Source organism: Alnus glutinosa, chromosome 1, assembly GCF_958979055.1.
Source record: "Alnus glutinosa chromosome 1, dhAlnGlut1.1, whole genome shotgun sequence".
In the NCBI taxonomy this organism is placed as follows: domain Eukaryota; kingdom Viridiplantae; phylum Streptophyta; class Magnoliopsida; order Fagales; family Betulaceae; genus Alnus; species Alnus glutinosa.
The window spans coordinates 39,786,827-39,808,908 of record NC_084886.1 but is presented as its reverse complement, the minus strand read 5'-3'; the positions used below and the strand labels follow the sequence as shown (position 1 = coordinate 39,808,908).

The 22,082-nt window shown below is 36.4% G+C and overlaps 2 protein-coding genes across 3 annotated transcripts; both read right to left on the bottom strand.

Moving 5' to 3' along the window:
* On the bottom strand, window positions 1–4,720 carry LOC133880975 (probable polygalacturonase). Its single transcript, XM_062319944.1, has 6 exons — window positions 4,285–4,720; window positions 3,198–3,515; window positions 2,919–3,039; window positions 2,444–2,618; window positions 2,277–2,347; window positions 1–1,080 (listed from the first exon to the last, which is right to left on the bottom strand). Exons 1-6 carry the CDS (start codon window positions 4,294–4,296, stop codon window positions 407–409), a joined length of 1,371 nt encoding a protein of 456 aa, XP_062175928.1. The 5' UTR covers window positions 4,297–4,720; the 3' UTR covers window positions 1–406.
* Window positions 4,721–7,354: 2,634 nt separating this feature from the next.
* Window positions 7,355–17,959, bottom strand: LOC133880957 (topless-related protein 2). Of its 2 annotated transcripts, none has more exons than XM_062319931.1 (25): window positions 17,545–17,959; window positions 17,276–17,455; window positions 17,048–17,161; window positions 16,730–16,888; window positions 16,353–16,530; window positions 16,123–16,252; window positions 15,590–15,705; window positions 15,328–15,463; window positions 15,095–15,204; window positions 12,667–12,736; window positions 12,516–12,589; window positions 12,327–12,422; window positions 12,145–12,237; window positions 11,565–11,692; window positions 11,200–11,434; window positions 10,960–11,118; window positions 10,749–10,862; window positions 10,250–10,402; window positions 10,032–10,142; window positions 9,656–9,832; window positions 9,402–9,530; window positions 9,218–9,313; window positions 8,740–8,922; window positions 8,484–8,659; window positions 7,355–7,757 (listed from the first exon to the last, which is right to left on the bottom strand). In XM_062319931.1, the coding sequence occupies exons 1-25, from the start codon at window positions 17,622–17,624 to the stop codon at window positions 7,559–7,561; spliced, it is 3,396 nt and encodes a 1,131-aa protein (XP_062175915.1). In that variant the 5' UTR covers window positions 17,625–17,959; the 3' UTR covers window positions 7,355–7,558. The 2 variants fall into 2 exon arrangements, with proteins under 2 accessions (XP_062175915.1, XP_062175921.1); XM_062319937.1 differs by having other exon boundaries at window positions 10,767–10,862; window positions 17,545–17,958.
* Window positions 17,960–22,082: the final 4,123 nt, after the last annotated feature.

Genomic DNA, 22,082 nt, shown 5'->3' with positions numbered 1-22,082 from the left:
TAAAACGTAATCAACTCATCCATTCTATCTTTTACTTTGATGACCAAAAACCCTTCATTTCAATCACATGGCTCCTTTTGAAATTTCCTTCCATATCTACCATCTTATTTGACATGTCACTCCACATCAAGTAAACATTTTACAAATGAAATTACACTGCAATACTAACAACATGAGAGTACCTCTGCACCATCACTACCAAAAATTTCCTTACACATGAATGAAGAAATGAAGCTGTACAAATAAGCTGCACATCGAAACACGCAGGAATGCAAATATAGGGGATGAAGAAACAAATAGTGTAAACATGTGTCTTATTGGAAAAGAATGTGGCCTAATTTGGAATGGTAAATTGTAAGGTGGGGCTGAAGACTGAAGAGAATGGTTGTAGTATGAAGGAATGGTATCATAAGGCCGCAGCTTTTCCATTTAAATGCATGAGGGAAAAGCAAGCCAAGGAAGAATTTGAATATGAGCTCTCAAGGTCAGGGCAAGGTTCAGGGAACACAGATTCCGCAATGCCAAACACATTGGAACATACCCAAGATGTGGGAGATCCAGGAGTAATTGATAAGGAGACATTGAAGAGACAGATAGAAGTAAAAGGTGATTCTTGTATCCCTGTAAAGCTTCCAGCAATTGTGATGTTTGTGCCAATCACATCCTGCAAGGTGATGTGATCCAAAAGAGGGAGAGCATTAGGATCATACTTGTCGTCTGGATGGGAGCTGCACTGACCAGTGGCGGCAAATGCCAAGTAGATGCTTTCCATTACAACATCTGAAATGATGATTCTTTTAATGTAACCACCTCTGCCCTTGCTAGTTCTAAACTCAATACCGCTAAATGAGTTGTATATATGTGCCTGCTCAACATGCACATCAGAAATGCCACCAGACATCTCACTGCCAAAAGCAAGGGAAGAGCCTGAATGTGATTTCAAGTGGACCCTTCTGATGTGTACGTTTGTGGTGGGTCTGCCATAAGCAATACCATACTCATCCCAACCACTCTTGAGTGCAATGGCATCATAGCCCATGTCAATGACACAGTCCTCTATGCACACATTATCAGAAGAATCTGAAAAGCGCAACACAATACAAACATGTTTAAGCAAAAATCTTCTAGTGTAATCATCTCAAAATATAAATAATAAACCTGAAATGAGAGAGAGAGAGAGAGAGAGAGAGAGAGAGAGAGAGAGAGAGAGAGAGAGATTTGTAAATTGACTAAAGGAGGAAGTTGATTTTAATTGGCAAGTATGTCTAATTTGAGATGAGAAATGCTACATGCGCTCCCAACTACACACTTTCAAGTGCACACTCATTTACGTGTGTCTAATTTGTAAATTGACTAAAGGAGGAAGTTGATCTTAGTTGGCAAGTACGTCTAATTTGAAATGAGAAATGCTACATGCACTCCCAACTACACACTTTCAAGTGCATACTCACTGACGTGGAAGTAAAAATTACAATTTGATCCAAAATCTAAAGGTAATCCATCCAAAATCTAATAATAATTTTCACTGCCATGTCAAAGAGTGTGCACTTGGCAATACATCTGTACATGTAGTATTTCTCATTTGGGATTATGTCGATAAAACAAGATCAATTTTGCATCACATCAAAGGGATTCCTTGGTTCAGGCAGAAGAAGCAATCACTCTATCATTATAAAGTGATTGCAATCACTGTGAATCTTTAATACGACTAAAAAATGTCAACAAATCAACTATGCTCTACGAAGTTCGCTCATTTTCCATGGAATGAACTTCCGCCACCTACTCAATGCTTTTCAAATTTTAAAAGTGTTTTAAAATCCCAAACAGAGCTCACAAAATTCAATTCAACTGTAGAGGAAACATTTATAATGTGTTTCTTTCTTCTTGTTTCTTATTTTATTTTTAAAAAATGCAGTCTTCTCCTGATTGTTGTTTACCAAAGCACTACAAGCGAACCTTGTAGCTTTGTGAGACCCCCTGGACTACACCTCAAACAAGAACTAATTTCTCTCACAAATTCATAACAGAAAAACCATATAATTACATGTCTATGATTCTTTTGATAGCATGCTTGACAAACCACAAACGATCAAGAGAAAACAATTTCTATTACAACTGTGCAATGTTTAACGCAAGACCCAAGGAACCCAGTAAGGAATTAGAATGATATATTGTTTTTTTATATAATTAACAAAATAGAGATGGCCAGATGGGCCAGATACAGATTTCTGAAGAAAAGTACTTGATGCGAGAGTCAGCAAAATTTACATACTGACCTGGGACTATACCAACGGTGTAAGGAGATTCAGAAGGAGCAGAGACTGAGACATTCTGAACGTGCACATTACTGCATGGAATCCAATTACCTCCAATTGTTAGGAAATTGATTCAATTTTTAGAAAACAAGCGTATACCAGTCACCAGGGCTTTAAAACATATCTACCTGCAATAGACTGGATGGATGCAATATGCAGGGGCATTCAAGAAAGTAAGATTTGAAACTACTACATTTTCAGACGATATAAACTCCACAAGATGGGGCCGGCTGTAGTTCAAAGACTGATAACTGTACCAATCCCACCAAACTGAGCCCTGGCCATCGATGGTTCCATTATCACCTAGTGCAGTAAACAAGGATGCTCATATGAGGCACAGCCTATACAGAAAACATTTGTGAAAAGAGAAATGCTATTTAGTAAACTGTTATGAGTGACATACAACTGGGATGACGTAGTAGTGAAAATCAGCATTTTGATCAATATGGATTTGAAAATAAAGAAAAATCGATGGCTGAGTTTCACTGTCAAAGTCATCTCAGTTGTATGAGAGTCGTATAACAATCTACTAAATAACATTTCAACAGCAAAAAAAAAAAAAAAAAAAAAAAAAACACTCAAAGTTACATATACGGTATATACCTGTAATCACCACGTCGTGTAACATATATCCATTTATCAAGCTTCGATACCTTCCTCCAGGAAGGTCAATCCCCCTACCATATGAGGGTAAGGGATCAACAACTTCCCAGTGAGATGGGTCCTTAACAAATGAAAGTGTGTGAGAAAATCCAAGGCTAACAAAAATCACTCATGTTGTTAGAAGTATTTCTTGCACTATATCTTCACACCAGTAAAAAAGCCAAAAAATAAGAGGAAACAACTAAGAATGCTGAGAAAACGCAAGGAGCAAAAAAGTACCTGAGATCCAAGAATGACAGCACCTTTTTCCAAGAAGAGTGTAAGGTGGCTGGTAAGATTGAAGCTTCCTGTAAGCCACCTTCCCGGAGGCACATAAAGCTGGGCACCACCCTTATCAGCGAAGGACTTGAGATAGAAAATGGCATTCCGGAAGGCTATGGTATTCAATGTTTTGCCATCTCCCACAGCACCAAACTCCAAGATGGACACACTGTGTGGTCTTGGATCCAATGTCAACTTATTATCACACTGTCCATCACTCTCTTCTCCATTAATTTTGACAGCATTGCTCAACGCCAGCAGCAAGAGCAGTGCCACCTGCAAGGCGGGAAAAAGAAGAAAAACGCAAGCAACTGATTCTCAGGAGACTTTCTATCAGTAAAAATTTATTAATTGCTAATAAAGAAATTAAAGAGAAACAAACAAAAATGAAAATTTTGGTCAGATGATAAACCCCAATAATGGATTTCACAAAACCTATAAATCCGTTATACAAAAGAGTATCATCAATGCAAATTTCAAGAGAATTAAAGGACACACACTCACACAAAACGCACACGCAGCTAGAATATGCTGCCCATTGTAGTATCATAAAGACAAACAAATGTAATGTGCGTTTCCAAACTGAAAAACACAGAAATAAACAAATTCCAAAAATTCTTACTTTGAGAAATTCAAGCTGCAGGCACATGAGCGAATTTATACTTGGACTAAGAAACAACTGAGTATAGAAATCTAAAAGATCATGACAAACTGATTATAACATGTATCCAACACCAACGATCATTTGTTTGTGTAGAAATACTAGAACAAAACGAAAGACATTAGTACACATAGAAAGATTGATAGATTGATTTAAAGTGAATTCCCCACTCAAAAAAACCATTGATCATAGCAAAAATCTGCAACACCCACCAACAAAAAAGAAAGAGTCAACCAAATACATCGGCAATAAAGATCAAACTCAAACAATCAAGTTCTGAAGTTCCAGATTCAGCAAAAGAAAACAAACAAAACAAACAAAACAAACAAAACAAAAGGGAAAAATACAAAAAACTCAGAAAAAAGAAAAAAGAAACGTACTTACTATCATCTTCATGGGACAAAAGCCTCAGATGCAATGACCAAAGAGACAAGAACAGGTACTGCTGAAGCCCAAACACCAAAAATGAAAAAATTGAAGCAGAGAAACAGAAAAAAGAAGCAGAGGAAGAGGAAGAGGAACCACCCAAAAAACAGGGGAGCTCTCTGTGTAAGTGTAGGTGCTTATTATAAGCATTAATTATGTAAATGACACCAAAAACTAATGCTTATATATGGCATGGAAAACAACTGCACCGTAAAAATGAAAGAATTCCACGCATACAAGCAAAAATCTAGCTCAGCAAAGTGCGAAAAGAATACAATAATACTTATTGGCACTAATTGGTAATTATCATATATTTCTATATGATTAATAACGTCTCTCGCCGACAAAATTGTTTGAAACGGCCCTCCATTAAAGAGAGAGAGAGAGAGAGAGAGAGCAATAGAGCTATACAGAGAGAGAGAGAGAGAGAGAGAGAGAGAGAGTTGGAATAGTGTCTTTGTTTGCTTACATTTGTTAAGAATCGATTAGTGCAAGGACAAAATGAGAAAACCATTTGATAAATTGACCCATCAGTTCCATGACACCGTGTGGCGGCACTCGGCCAGAGCCGTTTGTCTTCCTGTTTAGGTGCGTACCCATTGCGACACGTAGGCAAATTATGTGGGTGGTATGGGAAAGTGCGTGACCTGCGGGGTGATAGAAAATAAAGGGAATAAAAAGTAAGTGACGGAGTGCATGGGGCATTGAGACCGCATGTGGGTTGACAGAGAAGAATGGGGGAAGGTGGGATCCACCTCAATCATGTCCAACCCGCCAGCCTGGCGTCAATCACTTGACAGAACATAACCCCAACACAACGCACACACACACGCATTGATGTTCCGCGGGTTTGGTCGTAAATTATTGAGTTTTCTTTGCACTGCTGGACCAATGGAACCTCAGGTTCATGGAACCAAACATGTGAAGTGAAATGAAATGAAAGACCCGTGAGATATACACCACTTGGACAAGAAATTACCGCTAATTATATATTTTTAATTAATTAATTAATTAATGCTCATTAATTCTGTTTCATAGAATTAATTCAAAGTCTTTGGAATTCACTTGATTTTCCACCATTCTATAGGTGCCGGCCTGCCCATGATTCGAGAAGGAAAATGCTTAATATGCACGGTTAATCATCATTTTATACATTATTTTCATAAATGAAATTTGTGAGAGAATGGTCATGATTTGCTTCTTCTTTGTACAGCCCCACTAGATATCTTAATACGAAGAAGCACGCACCTTTTAAAAGTTGAAAGTTTTACGAAATTCTTATGAATTATTTGCTATATAGATTATAGCTTTTCGCATTCGAGTCTGAATCGCCAAAAGGCTGAAAGACTTTTGTTGATATCGCAGAAAAGTGGTACATGTCGGGCAGTGTGAACGGCTAAGCACCTAAGCAACCCCTAAAAAAACCACCTTAATTAAGAAGGATCCTGATCGGCTATAAGCACGTAACCGACCTTGGTAGAGTAAACTCGGGATACCTTCAATCGCCCACAAACCACATGTATCGCTCAGGTCCGGACTCAAACACAAGACCTTGAGCTATATAAAACACCATTGAGGCTTCCATTCGAGCTGTCCGTGCCGACGTTAACATGCCATATTGCTGCTGTTGCAAGCTTGCAGCAAGAAAATTCCGTGGCTGAAAAGCCCTGCTATCAGGTGTACCCCACACCTGCACAGTATTGAATATTGACTCAAATGAACAAACATGCCCACGTCAAGGCAGGGTGAGGCACAAGCAAGAAAATAGCCCTATAATTGCCCTTTTGTCTGTGTCATCGTTTTCCTTGGCCAAGACCACATGCCATCTCCTAGTCGTTAGACCCCACGAACCAGAACCAAACGTCTTCTGGTGATGCAATTAAAAGAACTACATGCCCAACATGTGGCTATCCATCTTTTGTTTTGTTCGACAATCATAATACAAGGAACTGGAAAAAGCAGTTTCGGGTGAAGATTGGACATTGAAAGGGAAAGGGTGTTCAACTTCAGCCAAATAATTAGATTTGGCACCATCCAAATTATCACAGACTACTATTCCATTTGCAATCTGCTTTAACCGAACACTACTACTTCGGTTAAAAAAAAGGCACTGGATTTTGCCAACGCATGAAAAGTACAGCACATTGTTTCGCCAGCCTCAAACTGTACTCGATCCAGTTTCTATTCACCCATAATTGGACCACTGCAATTTGCGTATATATTCTTCAGGAATTTATTTATTTTTTTTTTTTTCCCTCCAACCGATCGAATTGCATCTAGGCTTTCATTTTCATTATTTCTCTGAATATGACGTTACAGATGTGCGGCTGGTGAACGTCTGTGCCCTCTTTACACAACAAGTCAGTCCCATATAGATCCAAAAAGGAATAATCACAATAAAGGTTGCTGAGCTATATTTTCATTGATGCTTTTATCAGTTTTATAACTTGCTTAAATAAACTATTTCTAAGGTAACAATAATAATAATAATAATCAAGTTAATCCTAAATCCAATAACAAAAGATAAACCCGAATATCGAATTATTCAGCTAACCCTAGCCACAAAAGAAGGAAAGAAAAAAAAAAAAAAAAATTATATATATATATATGCAATCCCCGTAACAGAGTTCTGTCTCAAAGGAGAGACACAGATTCGAATTTATCAACCTTACCCTTTAACTGTATGCTTTTTTAACACCTTCTATCTTGGGCACACAAGAAAATGATATCATTACAACTAATATAGGATTCGAAAGACAAAGTGATGACAGAATAAAGTAATTCCGACAAAGCAACTAAAGAACAAATATAAATTCAATTATACTATGGCTGAAAGATTGACAAGGAAAACCCCTCTCAGGCATCATTTAAGAACTGGTGAGACTTGACTCTGTAATTTTATACCAGAAGAACAGTAAAACAACACATCAACCGCACCAGTTTTCCATTTCTCCATCCTCTACATAGTCAGCTTTCCGTAAATTCTATTGTTACCAATCAATCGAATACAAACAGAACAAACAGTGAAGAGGCAGAAAATTAACTTACATTTCAAGAAATAATTAAATCTCTTCTTTCAGAATATACACGAATTTATCTTGCTTTAACCCATTTTCCTATGCTCACATTTGGTGAGGCTTACATGAATAGCCACCCTACTAGTAATATATTATACATGAATAAAATATAAATTAAGATTTCGTAATGCACATGTTTTTCATATTTGGAGCTGCTATGAAGCAGGATTGTTAGCGTTGGAAGATGAACCTGTCCTGCCATTCTGTATTCCATTATCAACAGACACTGCGGCTACCCACTTCCCCTCGGAGTCTGAGGGCTCTATAACTTTAACAGATCCATCTGTTAGTCCAACGGCCAACTGATTTGGCTCCTGAGGGTGTGCAGTAATAACTACCGGGTACAAAGTTTGGCTGTCAGAGTAAAACATAGATAAAATTAAACATTAATATATAATTCATGATGAATGGTTGTTAGTTGAGTAAAGCTGACTATATGAGAGGATGCTATTCATTGTCCCTAAAAGGTGACTTCTTTTTTCTTTTAAATAAGCAATTAGCATAAGTAGAAACATGCAGTAGAACAGATACATAATGCCTATTGTCACACCAGATAAATCCATTGGTAGTTTGTGTTAAATTACCACTTATTCCAAAAGTTTAAGCTAATAGAAATGGGTAAATTTAATCATTTAATGAATACTTTAACACTCCCTCACATGTGAGCTCAAATTCATTTTTAATAAGTGAGACCCAACACGTGGAGTGTTTAATTGAAGGGTGAATGATGGAGTTAGGGTTCGAACTCATGACCTTTGAGCTCTGGATTTCATATAATATTAAATCACCTCTAATCCTACTACTTTAAACTGATAGAAATTGATGAATTTAATTATTTAATTTATATATTCTAACACTCCTCACGTTTTGGTTTAAACTTCACCTTAATATGTGAAGCCTAACACATGAAATATTTAATTGAAATAAGGGTAAATAGAGTCGGAGTTCGAACTCATGCCCTCTGGTTCTGATACCATGTTAAACCATCGCTAATCCCACAAGCTTAAGCTGATAAGAATAGATGAATTTAATCAATTTAAATTATATTCTAACAGTTTTTACTGTAGTAGAAAGCCATACCTGTTTGACAATGCCTGGTATAAGTATGCGGATGGTGCAATATGACATCTTAATCTCAGATTATCAGCGTCAAAAACTCCAATATTACCATCGGTGAAACTAGAATAAACTAGTTGGCTGTTGCAGGAATACGTTGCACAAGATATGGGTGCAGACAATATATCTTGTGGCACCCACTGCAGTTAAAGAACATGTTAGGAGTCTGTTCCCCACTTACCTACGAACATAAATTACGTATCTAAGTGACATCTATTACCTGCCGAATGCGTTCCATCTTGGAAGCATCATACACTGCTAGCTGTGTCTCATGGCATACCAACAAGCGGATTTGATCAGAGTGGAACTGCACTCTAGTGTCACCAACAGGCACCTTTCCAGCAGGCAGTTGAATTGTAACTGATTTCCTCTTCTCCCAAGATTCAGTGCTCCAAAAGCAAAGCTGCCAAAAAGCATTGGTTGATACAATACCAACAATTAAATGGGCTGAAACATATCATAAGGCATAAGAGCCACCTGTCAATAGTTTTTTTAAGAAAAAAAGTCTCTAAGCGAAAAAGATATTTTTATCGATTATACAACTTCATCCTTTCGTTTCAAGATACATCAGACCACCACCCCATTTACAAGCAACAGAAATTATAAATAAGCAAAATAAAAATGGTAAAGACAGAAGAAAATAACATAAGATAAGTAATAGGTAGGGATGACATAGAAGAATCAAGGATGCAACATACCTGAGCATCAGCACCTGATGAAACCAGGACGTTAAGATTGGAGGAAAAAGCTAAACCAGTGATACGCTTGTGGTGACCTTTAAGTTTTGTTTTGACCTAACAGCAGAGCGGTTAATTTCTTACTCACAATCAACAGAGAAATTAAAATCCATATATGAGACTAGAAGATGCTTAAATCAATTACCTCATCCACCCTAACATTGTACATGTGAATGGTTGAGTCTTCCATTCCAATTGCTATGACGTTATTATCTTGAGGATGAAAAGCGAGAAAGGTTGAGGCTGGCGGAGGTGGCATAAAAGTAGTCATCACCTACAAATTAAAGCAATTTCAACCCAAAATACATACTTTGTTGATTGTAAACCAAAAATTCACAACACATACAGCTCATACAGAAGCTGATGGTGATTATATAAACCAAAAAAGTACGAACATACCTTAAAAGTCATCATATTGAACAATGAAACTTTTCCACCACAGGCAGACATTACATAGGAATCATTCTTTGAGAGTGCTACACAGGGAACGGCATCTTCCAAATTTTCTGGGACATCATTAGTCATAACAAGACCGCTATTTGGCAGCCAATGTTGTGGAACAACACAGGCAGTGGCCTACAAACCCAACAAGGAGTCAGAAATCTTTCATGGTTATTTGCTGCAAGTGTTCTACATAAACCATGCATATAGAGATATATAATACGTACAACAGGTAATGTATTCCTTATGCAGCTTAACAGGACATTAAATGCAATCAAGAATCATGTACATATACATATATGTTTGTATATTTTTATAGGTATAAATCCATCACCTTTCCACTGGGGTTTTGTTCATTGCGGTTCCACTTCCAAAGCTTCTGGACTCCATTTGAACCAAGTGCAAGAATGCCAGCACCAGAATTTGTGTAAAGAAGCCGAGCAACCTTAAAGCAAATGAGACCATTTAAAATTATAAACTTGATGGCCAGGAGATGAATTATATCTACTTATGAAATTAAAATCAATAAAATTAAAAAATTAAAAAAAAAACCTTGTTAGCTGGATCTATGCTATCTGGCATTGTTACCGCTCTACACTGAACACGTTCAACAATTTCAACCAGTTCCGAAGGTTTGGTTTTATCAGATACATCATCTAAACTTCTTTGCCTTTCTACGCCTCTACTGATAGGATCCACTCCATTCTACAGCAATGATCAGAATTAAATGCAAATAAAACAAAATTATTGAGTGCCCTAAAAGACAACTTAATTAAACTACAACATTCAACTATGGCTACCAAATCTCTTAGCTAAAAGGCAATAGCTGTAGATTTCGTCTTTTGGACCGAATGGCATCTCCTACCCATGAACAATCAGTGAACTGTGAGTTCATGGGTTCATGTGTTCAATCCCATAAAGGTGGGTGAGTTATGTTTACAGTTTAAAAAATAAAAAACTGTTCATTCAATATTTCAAGTTCATTCCAGCCTATCAAATTATCAATAGTCATCAGGTCATAGCTCAGAATAAACCCTAAGCTTTAACTAACGTCAGTAATATGGCATACAAGGACAGGAGTAGGCCTGGCAGGAGAGCTTCTGTCCACGCGTTCCACTTTAGTAACAACCGGGTTGATGTTTCCAACCATAGCAGAGCTAGATACCTGATCCATGAACATGCAACAAAGCAAGTACTAAGCAAAAATAAATCACGCAAAAGGAAGGGAGGGGGGATTTGGCATATGGGTGGAAGATAACAACCTTCATCTCAGTTGGTGCTCGGGATGATTCATTAGATCGGGTTTCAATTGTTCTCAAGGTTCTGAGACCATCAGCATTTGCAAGAATCTTGAAACCGTTGTCTGCCGTAGTAACAACTAGCATAGTTCCCTCTTTATTGAATCTCAAGCGAGGAAGAATCTGCAGTTATCCCAATGATGACATTAAAAAACAGACTAAAAACTAGAGCATGTTTTAATGAAAACAATATACAATACTCACTGGAAGCCCACCCTCAGCATCTATACTAGCAAGAACATTCACATTGTCCATATCCCAAAACTTTATCTGGTTCTCCTCACCAGCAGCCAAAAAGTGGTTTCGTGTTGTGTCAAATTGCACAACACCATCAGATTTCTTTCTAAACCCAGAATATGTCCTCTTAATTGCTCCTTCACTTTCATTCCATTCAACTAGGAAAGATTCCCCGTCTTTACTCGTCCCACAAGAGAATAATCTGAAATTTGAGCGAGAGATTTTCAATTCATATATCTATTTTTTTGGGAAGCAGATTCTACACCTTTTATGATAAACGCACAAATAAAAAAGGATAACTTATTACCATTAAAATTTTGCTCTTCGCTTACCTGCATCCATCAGCACTGTAGAGCATTCTGGTGCACCACAGTCCAGGAGCATCATAGTCAACCCTGGATCCCACATTGTCATACAACCAAGCCTTAATTTTCCCATCAACAGCTGTTGAAAATATAAACTGCAAAGATATGGATAGAAACCATGAATTGAGGGGGACACATCTTCAATGCAACAGCAAGATTCAAATACAAGCAAGAAATATCATTTTGTTGAGTTAAAATATGTTTATCTCAGCCTTGTTTCGTTCCAATAATAATATTGACAGAATTCAAGGCATGGAACAAAATGAAAAGTACAACACTCTTATTCCGCTATCTTTCATGCAGTACCCTGTAAGGGATACACATCAATTAGGTGTAACAACTTTGGTTTTTGTAACTTCCACTATTCTGAAATCTATAGCAATATCGACATACACAGAGTCTTTCCTTGACCAATCACCAATATTGCAGCAAAAATTTGTATTACTGGAAAGAAGAAAGAATTAAGCTCATCCCTAAAAAATGATCTCCTATAATTTGCATGTTATAATAATTTCTACCAAAAGTTTGACCAGATAATTTGTCTAACCTGAATATTTTCCTTGTGGTGAGGACAAATAGAATAAACAGGTGCTTCATGACCTTCAAAGTTAAAAATCTTCCTTCCAGCCAAATCCCAAACCTGATAAATTTCTTATAAATTCAGTGAAAAGGAAAAACCCATCAAGTTAACAAAAATAAATTCACTACCTACTTTTTTCTGGCCCTTACCTTTATTAACTTATCATCTCCACAAGTTACCACACACAATTGCCTGTTTGGGTATGAGAATGCTAAGTCATTCACACCGCCAACATGAGCATCAATCTGCAAGAAAGCAGAGTGCTAACATCATTCTGCCACTGCAAATAACGTCTTGTTGGATAAATATTAAAAAAAAAAAAATGAATTAAAACATGCCTCCAAATGCTGGCGTAGATCATTGGACCCATGGTAAGCATACAAATGTATCAAATGTTTTGTAAATGCAACCCCTGCAACAACAACAGAAGCACTATAGAGAAGCACAAATGCACATCAATTAATGCTAGATTTATTTCAGTGGACATACCAATCAAATTTCCATCAGGACTCCATGATACACGGCTGACAGATATTGATGAATCTTTGACAATAGCACCCTGTAAGGGACTCTTAATTAGTAACATTCAACCTTTAATTGCTTCCAATTCTTCCAGCATCAGGTATAAATCATGATCAGAAACCACAAATGAAACAATTTGACCTAAAACTCCTCATAAAGTTTGGAAAAACAGACATTGATATTACAGAAGAGTTATACTAGTAACAGTACTAAGGTTTACAGGGGAGGAAGGCAAACCCATAAGAATAAGAATCATTTCCTCAAAACCTGAGTGAAGAGAGCATGAAAGGGGAGGATGCAGGTAATTCAACCTGAAAGGTCTAAACAAAGCTTCGTTGATTTCAACAGCAAAAGTGCTTCCAAGCAATAATAATGCAAACGCTATGATATATCCAAAGTGATTTTGTCAATTCCAAATAACTCGGCAAAGCTCTAGTTGGGCAAAGATGAAAAGGTTGGAAATTTAAAGGGTTAAAAAACTCACATAAGGTTGAAAAATGAAAACTAAGGGAAGAATGCTTTCTCTTTGTTGATCAAGCATCAGATGTAGCAATGGCTGCAATAGTTGTAGTTTCCCTTAAGAATTACTAAAAGTAGTAAGGCCAAAAGTTAAAGTCTTATTGAGCACCTACTTTGAGAAAAAAATAGGATTTATGCGGACAACCAAATAGTTTATACATATATCTCTTGAATTTTTTATTTTTTTATTATTTTTTGAGCCATATATCTCTTGAATTAAACGGCAGTAGTCACAGCAGAGGTAATATAAAGGCTTGTAGTAGCAGCAATGGTGATACTGGATAATGTAATCCGTCTATAATTTAGAGGATAGAAGAATTTAAGAAGGGAAATTAGAGAGATATTTTAAGCCATCAAATTAGCAAGAACACCCACACTCCATCTCTAAGGGGAAGGGAGAGAAAAAATCACACATGTTGGCTGAAACTTTATTTAGTAATTCTCAAAGATGGTATCTGTAGGCGGAATTGGGCACATTGCAGAATTTTAAATTGTCAAAGAAAATCCTTGTTTGGGTGTCATGGGAAGGAATTCCAACTTTTTTTCAAGACGAAATTCTAGCTCAGATTTGAGGCTCAAAATCCAGTTTACGAATTCTGCCTGTATCAGTGTTGGTTACAAAATTTTCCTGATGGAAAGTAAGTTAAATGATCTCTGCATGCTTGACAAATTATAAGAGATCAAGGGGCTGATTTTATATCTAAATAAACATGTCATCCGCATTACTCAAGAAATGGTGGCTGCAATTGTTGAATCTCTCATTTGTCAAAAATCAAGTTAGCAACAATGTGATACTCCAACAAAATAAGCCAGCCATCTCCCTCCCTCACCCTCTCTTGCTGTGATGCAATCAAATAGTAAAAAGAAAAAAAGAAAATTGATAAAGGCTACTTCGAGAGAGCCGTGATCTCCAATGGCTACTTCGAGAGAGCCTTGATCTCCAAAACAACCAAAAAGGTTTAGGTTTTCATAATATTCAACATGCTTATTCCTTGAGTAGGATTACACTTAAATAGATGACGGCTAGGTCATAAGACATAACCATTAGGTCTAGCGGTCATAACACAATGTAGGAAAATAAACTAAGAAGGAAATAACTAATGGAAAATACATTCCTTATTAAACTAAATACTTAAGGAAATAATATATGGAGATTATACTCCTTATTCACTGCTGTCTTGGGGATTCGGTACTGCCACGTGTACTGCCACGTAAGCCCTAAAATTCTGAACGTATCATGCTGCTAGCTTATGCCTCAATCCCTTCTCCGGTACTTGATTGCAATCCACCCCTCCCTCCCTCACCCTCTCTTGCTGCTAGTTTATGCCTCAATCCCTTCTCTGGTACTTGATTCCAATCCAGCTTTATTCCTTACAGACTCAAGGGGCTGATTTTATATCTAAATAAACATGTCATCCGCAGTACTCAAGAAATGGTGGCTGCAATTGTTGAATCTCTCATTTGTCAAAAATCAAGTTAGCAACAATGTGATACTCCAACAAAATAAGCCAGCCATCTCCCCCCCCCCCCCCCCCCCCTCTCTCTCTCTCTCTCTCTCTCTCCCTCCTCGAGAGTGACGCAATGCTTTGCATCATTGGGTCTAAGAATACTTACAACAGCAGTAGTAGTGGTAACATTTATAGAAGCAGCAAATGTAATAGCAATACATTATTAAGTGCTAATGTAAAGATCATGTGACCAATCAAAAGGTTCACATAAGTTTATCTTGATCAGAGTAGTAATGGTAACAGTATCAGCCTTTTACACTTATATATAGTCTGGCAATCATCAACATCCGTACTTGGAAAAAAAATGTTTAAAAATGTAATTCAAGAAGTTGAGTTTAAGCTTTTTAACTTAATGATGAGATATAGACCTGAAATAGCACAGAACAAGCAGCCATATCGCATATCTTGAATGGCTTCGATACCAGCTTCTCTCGCAGCCCAACTTCCCATAGTGCAATCTCACCATTGCCGCAACCAACTACTCAAAATATATAACAAGTCATACAGGGTACAGAAGCTACATCAAAACTTTAAACATAAAGGTGGAACTTTAAATCTATATTATGGTAAAACTTTTCTGGATTGTCAACATTTATCTTACCAGCAAGTAATGTCTGGTGAGAAGGATGAAAATCCATGCTTATCACAGTTGAACCCTGATGAATGGCACGAGCTACGGTTCTTGGTAGCTCATCAGGTGACGCGGAAGCTTGTTGGGGAGGAGCAGGATATGTGACCTGAAAACACAAAATAAGAGACATTGTAATTAGAAGCGATGAAAATATTCAAAAGCACAACCACAAAACCCAGAACAAAGCATCCAGAACTGCATACAAACAAATCCAAGCTCTGTATAACAATACCTCATCAATAGATTGTGCAGACCGCAAACGTTTTATTAGTTGATCGTGCTCGGTGCTTTGATAATCCATCATTGCAAGAGCATTTGAAGGTGTTCTTGGATGCTTCAAAACAGAGACTGTTATGAGGAAAAAGTAAACCGGGGTGAGCTATACTGATGGAAAAATGCAAAGAATTAAGAATAGGTTCTGTTCTCCGATCATCCTTTTGAGAGCGCGCACACAACCACACACACAAAAAAGAAGAAGAAGAAGATGATCAGTCATTTCAACAGTTGCTGAAGTGTTTATAGGCAATACTGGACAAAATAGAAGAATGATCAGGAACCCAGTCACACCCCAACTCAAAAGGGTAAGGAGTTGGGGGGAGGCAAATAAGTAGAAACTACTTTGGTATTTGACATTGTATTTCAAAATAAAAAACTTGGCAACAAGCACTACTACAAATTAGATGTAACTCGGTACACTGAGTGTCTTAATTTTTGGCATATTTGCAAGTGCTACAATGGCAGCTCCAATGACAATGAAGACATAACCTTGATTGGGTAGAAGAGGTAATGATGAAGCAGCAGCAACAGCTGATTGAACAGATGAGGAAGGATTTGTATTCGCCATCCATCCTGCTAAAGGATTAGTATTGGCAGACACTGCAGTTGGTGGAAAAGGCTACACATATATTACAAACCAAAAGGCATCCCAGGTTAGAACCAGAAAAAGATGGTCATCAAAATTGATAATTTAGCCATTGGGACAGTTATGATCATACTCCACCATGTGCTCCAAGAGGAGCATAAGTTGAAGGCTTTGCAAGAGCTGCAACTGGAAGAGTGACTGGAGTAGGTGCACGCGCCCCATTCGCAGGAGAACACATGTGGTCAGTGAACAAGGTTTTGATATCAGGATTTGGCCTTGGGTTCTTGCAAAGCTGGTGTTGCCAATTTAAGCTGCATAAACCATAAATGAATACTTCAGGACCCAAACATACATTAATCAGACTCAACGCCGCAAAAAGTTATACTAATGTGTATACCAACAGAACGTATCACATTGGTTGGAAACATTTATTGTATCCATCTCGCAATAATGCAATTTATAGATGAGTATTCATATTCAATAATGGAACATCAAAAACACTAAAACCACCTTTGATTGATAAGAGTTCGCAAGCGAGACGCCTTCAAGGAGGGAAAAACAAGCTTCTCTCGATACAGAGGATTTGCTTCGATAAGTTTCTTAAGCTCTACCAGCATTATACTTCGAGCCGATTTAGTATCACCATACTTCGATAACTGCTCATTTTCCCTGCGTTAACCAAATGCCCAACTTCAATACATCTCAAATTCCATAATTCGGTATCAAAAACCATCAAATCCATCCCTTTTGCATAACCCAACTTCTTTTTTCGGTATCTAACACAACACAACTTCAAAATAACATAGACGGACTAAATTAAAAAATTACCTGAAGTTCTCAAGAGTCAAAAGCTGAGTAATTTCTTTGTACAGTTCTTCATTGAATGTAGCAAAAACTTTCAAATCCTTCACTAGTATCTCTACAGCCTTCGCTCTGTCATGCCTAAGCATATATTTTTATAATTTAATTTGCAATGCAAAACCCCACATGAACCAAAAAATAGAGAGCATAAACACATATAAATACCGAGAGAGAGAGAGAGAGAGATTGAAGTACCTGTCAAGAGCTTCGAGATACTTCTGCTTTCTGATCTCGAAGAAAATCTTCATGGAGTATCGGTTATCGTCGACTTTGGTGAACCCAGAGAGGTACCTCTCGACCTCATCCCACTCTCCAGCCAAAGCCTGCTCTTCGAAGTATTTCATGTTGAAGAAGAACCCCGACTCTTGCTCCAGCCTATGCCCCCAAAGCGACACCGTATTCAGAACCCAAAAACACGCCCAGAAAAGAGAAATAGCAACAATAATAACAAAGAAGAATCTTACTTGTGCACTGTCTCCTTGAACTTCTCTTCCTCGAGAAATTGGAGAATCAGAAACACCAATTCTCTGCTCAAAGACGACATTTTCGCCCCCACAGAACGTGCCCCGACTTCAACTTCGAAGAAATGGGCTTTCTCTGATGGGTACGATTTGAGATTTTTGCAAAGATAGGGTTTAGCAGAGAGAGAGAGAAAGAGAGCTGTTGGTGAGGAAATTCAGAGCTTTGAAGTCTGCGCGACGGCGTTTTTCGGAGTCTGGTGGGTTTTATGGTGGGAATATGGTGGTAGTGCTGGGAGTGGAGGCCTCTAGGGTTTGTAGTTCCATGCTCTGTCGCTCAACGAGACCAGTTGTGGACGAAAAAGCTGCCAAGAGAAAAATAGAAAAAGATAAAGCAGAGAAAGAGAGACGACTTGTTCTCACTTTCTTCGATGCGTTTTGCAGGGTTTCAGTTTCACACCGACCTATCAGTGAGATGCCTACTGGCTTATCAACTAGGTGATAGGTCATCTCGCTTATCAGTTCGCGATATGTCATGAAAGCTGTTGTTGGGCTGTAATTCCCTGCGTCTAGGTAACATTCTAAGCCTTATGTTCACAAATCACAAGCAGAGAAATTTGGAGAACAAAAAAAAAAAAAAAAATCAGAATAAATCAAAGTGACACCTTATGTTATTTTATGAATATTTTTTTTGTTTTTTAAGAATTTTTTACCTTATACGGAATATTTTGTTATTTTGAATTGTGAAATGAGACATTGTAATCCTAATAATAAATTAATATGATAAATTAAAAAATTAAAAAATATTGCAACACAAGTAAAATAAATTAAGAGAATGGATCTAGTTCTCCTAATATTTTTATGATGCACACGTGGAAAGGGTTTAGCGGACGGTGACAGAGCCCGTGAAAGGCATATAGGTATTGCGGAATCGAGGCGGAGACTCAAGTAGATTGAATATACTTATTTAACGTCCACCACGTCGCGTGACGTTTGTCGGGTGCCAAGTGCGCCTCCGATACTCTCCTTCGAGTCTTCCACTAGCACGTGATATTTTTCATCATCTCTTGCATTTAGCAAATAGCAAGTGAACGCGTAAAAATAACCGAGGCTTCATTAGTAAACGATATGTCGTTCCGTGTAAAATAAGTACCGCGCGTCTCCAAGAAAAATAAAAGGCTTGTGAAATGGCCAAACGAAACGACAATTATTTATTTCCAGCTTGCCAAAAGGCAAAAAGGCGAAGCTATCACCGCTGTCATCTCAAGCTTGTGTGCTAGCCGACAAGTATTTGATGGAATTGATGTAGTCACGTAGAGAAAATATTCAAATTGTGTTCATGATAAGGATGTGTTAGAAAACTTAAAAAGTGTTTTTAATATATAAAAAATTGTATATTAATTTATTTGGTAATAAAAACCTCAAAAAAAAATACTTTTTTCTATTTTTTTACTATAAAAAAAAATCAAAATGCATTTTTTTTAAAAAGCTTGAAAATGATTTTTTTCTTTTTTTATTATAAAAATTATATTTCTCAACACAACCCCAACCTTGCTCTTGACATCTTCGAATTTGTTTTTTTTACATCCTTTTGTCATTGGAACATGATTTCTACTCTAGAGCAGAACAACAGCAGCACAACACTCTCTCATATAGTCATATGAGGGTGGGGCTCAGTATGTGGGTCACATCCTCATGTGAGGGGATGTTATACACATGTTGTGTTGGTGTAGTAAAAATAACATTTTCTTTTGTCATATGTAATAGGATGTTGCCCATTTGGCCATTTTACTTGAAATTGAAATAAGTTATTTACAGTGAGAATTTAATATTGTTGATTCCAATGTTATAAATCACATTGTTAAAATATTTTAAATAGCATGACAATATATCATATGTCATTATGTACAGCCACTTGCAAGGAATGAGAGAGAGAAAGGAGGGGGAATTACCTTCCTAACTTGTTTTCCTGTATGAGCTAACTAGTATTATACCTCCTCCCCCTATGATATGATAACGTAATGGAATTTGTGCCTTCTTATGGCACTAATGAAATTTGATTATTGGGTAATTATAATACCTCACCTTGCATGCAGCACCATGTCAATTTTCTATATGTTATTTTCTAATGGAAAAATCAAGTTAATTCACTTTTTATAAAAAAAAAAAAAAAAAAAAAAAAAAAAAAAAAAAAAAACACAGTAATTTGTGTCGTTTTAGTTTGCATCCTTACATGTAAACGTCACTAATATAACACACTTTATTGTAGTGATTATATAATGGACACAAATTCATTCAATTCAGTTTGTAAAATTGTTATGTATCCCTTAACGTATGCAAAATACATCAATTTTAAGTTAGCATGTAAAAAGCATGTAACCATTTCTAATATTTATAAACTGAGTACATTGCCTTTAGTATTTCTTAATTACAAATCTTTAAAAGGTACGTGAAATTTAGTTGTAAGATTTTGTCAAACAACGAGTTATATATATTGCCAATTTTTTTTAAAAAAAAAAAACCGAAAGATTTGAGCATTTCATTGATCAAAGATCACAAGCATAAAGTTCTTACATCACAGAGCATAAAGCTCTACAAAATCATAATCATATGTTATGAGGTTACAAAGTCATAGGTACAAGTAAAATTCTTACTATAAAGCATTATCTATGACTTTCATCTTCCGCTAACTCATGTACAAAAATAATTAAAGAGTATATCTGATCCGAGTATATTAGATCTAAGACAAGGGTAGCCAAATATTATAAAAAAAAAAAAAAAAAGTAAACTGGCCATGAGAGGTGACTTCTCAGACCAAACTATCCAGGCCATGAGAGATTATCCCTCACACCTGACTATGGAAAAGAAAACTCTTATTCAAAGCAAAAATTCAACCAGTAAACAGTAGCAGCGGCCATGGAGAATATGAACGGCACAATACGGAGGTAGATGAATAAATGTATAGCAAAAAGGCTAAAATTGTTTATTTGGTCGAAAAACACCTACAAACAAAAAAATCAGAATGAGATGGAGAATGTATGAGCGGGGAGTAGAAAGGGAAAGAGAGCAGCTCCCTCCTCCTCTCGGATATATTTTCTGAGAGTTTTTTTTTTTTTTCTAGGGCCAGCCGTGAGGGATCTCTGAATGCTTATTGACTTTATATATTGCCAAAATTGCAAGAGATAGTTAGATAAATTTATGAGAAATTTCGCACATTATTTTAGATATGATAAGTTAACTTCTTCTTCTTCTTTTTTTCTTTTTACGTATTGTTGCAATGCCTTTAAGCATTTTTTTTTTTTTTAACCGGAGTATTCAAGACTTCGCACGTGCTAGATTTTCGAGACATTGTACAAATAAGATTTACAACATGGTATCAACGAAGTAAACAAACCGCCTTTAGTACTATTTTTTATTACATAAATCTCAAAAATTTATAACAATAAACAAATGGATAAGTCAAATGAGTGCAAATCCATAACAGTAAACGAAAAAAGAAAATAAAAAAACAAAAAAAATCCACGTGGCCTGAAAATATTTCCACAGTTTATCCTATAGATTATTATTATTATTTTTTTTTATGAAATCTTATGGAGATATGTTATTTGCACAACAATGCTAATGTGTCCAACATTTTTAAAAATAAAAAATGAAAATGCTGGACACATTAACATTGTTGTGCAATTATTGTACAAAATTGTTGTGCAACTAACATATCTCTATCGTATAATTGACATTTTTGGCTATTAAAAAAGCTTCAACTTATGATACGTTTGAGTGTGCGATTTTTTTTATATTCTACTATTTTTTATTATATTTAAAATTGCAAATGCCGAGAAAATTTAGTTTTTAAAATTATGTTTTGATAGTTTATAAAATTTGAGACGAAATTAAAAAAAAGTTGAATAAAATTTCGGTAGAATTCAAATTTAGCAAAACAACTCAAACATGTATTTCAAAAATAATAAATAATAATAATAATAAAAGTATTACCCAAACATGCCCTTAGTGTCTGAGACTTTGAGTAATTTTTCATGGCAGAAGAAGATTGGTTTGAATAGATGGACTCCAACTTTTCAAATCATCGCTCAGTTATGGATTTGTAAAGTTGATCACAACGCCAATTGGTAAACTATGATGATATGGTTTGGGCTTGCAAAAAAATACAAAAAATAATATTGAATTAATTTGATGATAAAACATGCAACTGGAAATTGGAATATTAAGTTGTCTTGAAAACCTGTATTTGTAATTGAATGACTCGGCAAACAAAATTAGTAATGGTTTTGGATTTGGTCACCTGCGATGAGTTGGAGGAGACATGAAGTACTTAAGATGATCACTGATGGGCCACGGGTTAAGTATTATTTGGTTGTTTTTACTGTCTCTGTAGATTGTCTTTGCTAGAAGCCTAGAACTTTGATGTGGTCATTGATTTTGATGTAAGAATTTAAGTTTAAAATCAAGTAATTGGCCATTTATACTCATACAGTTTATTGATATAATGTTTATGATTACAAAGATTTGGCTAAAGGGTATTAAAT

Coding starts and splice junctions, on each gene's coding strand:
- LOC133880975 (XM_062319944.1), bottom strand. Junction 2,619..2,918: donor ACACGACGTGGTGATTACAG/GTATATACCGTA, acceptor TTACTGCACTAG/GTGATAATGGAACCATCGAT. Junction 2,348..2,443: donor ATCCATCCAGTCTATTGCAG/GTAGATATGTTT, acceptor GATTCCATGCAG/TAATGTGCACGTTCAGAATG.
- LOC133880957 (XM_062319931.1), bottom strand. CDS start 17,624: ATGTCGTCTTTGAGCAGAGAATTGGTGTTTCTGATTCTCCAATTTCTC. Junction 15,205..15,327: donor TCACCAGACATTACTTGCTG/GTAAGATAAATG, acceptor TATTTTGAGTAG/TTGGTTGCGGCAATGGTGAG. Junction 11,119..11,199: donor ATGCTGAGGGTGGGCTTCCA/GTGAGTATTGTA, acceptor GGATAACTGCAG/ATTCTTCCTCGCTTGAGATT.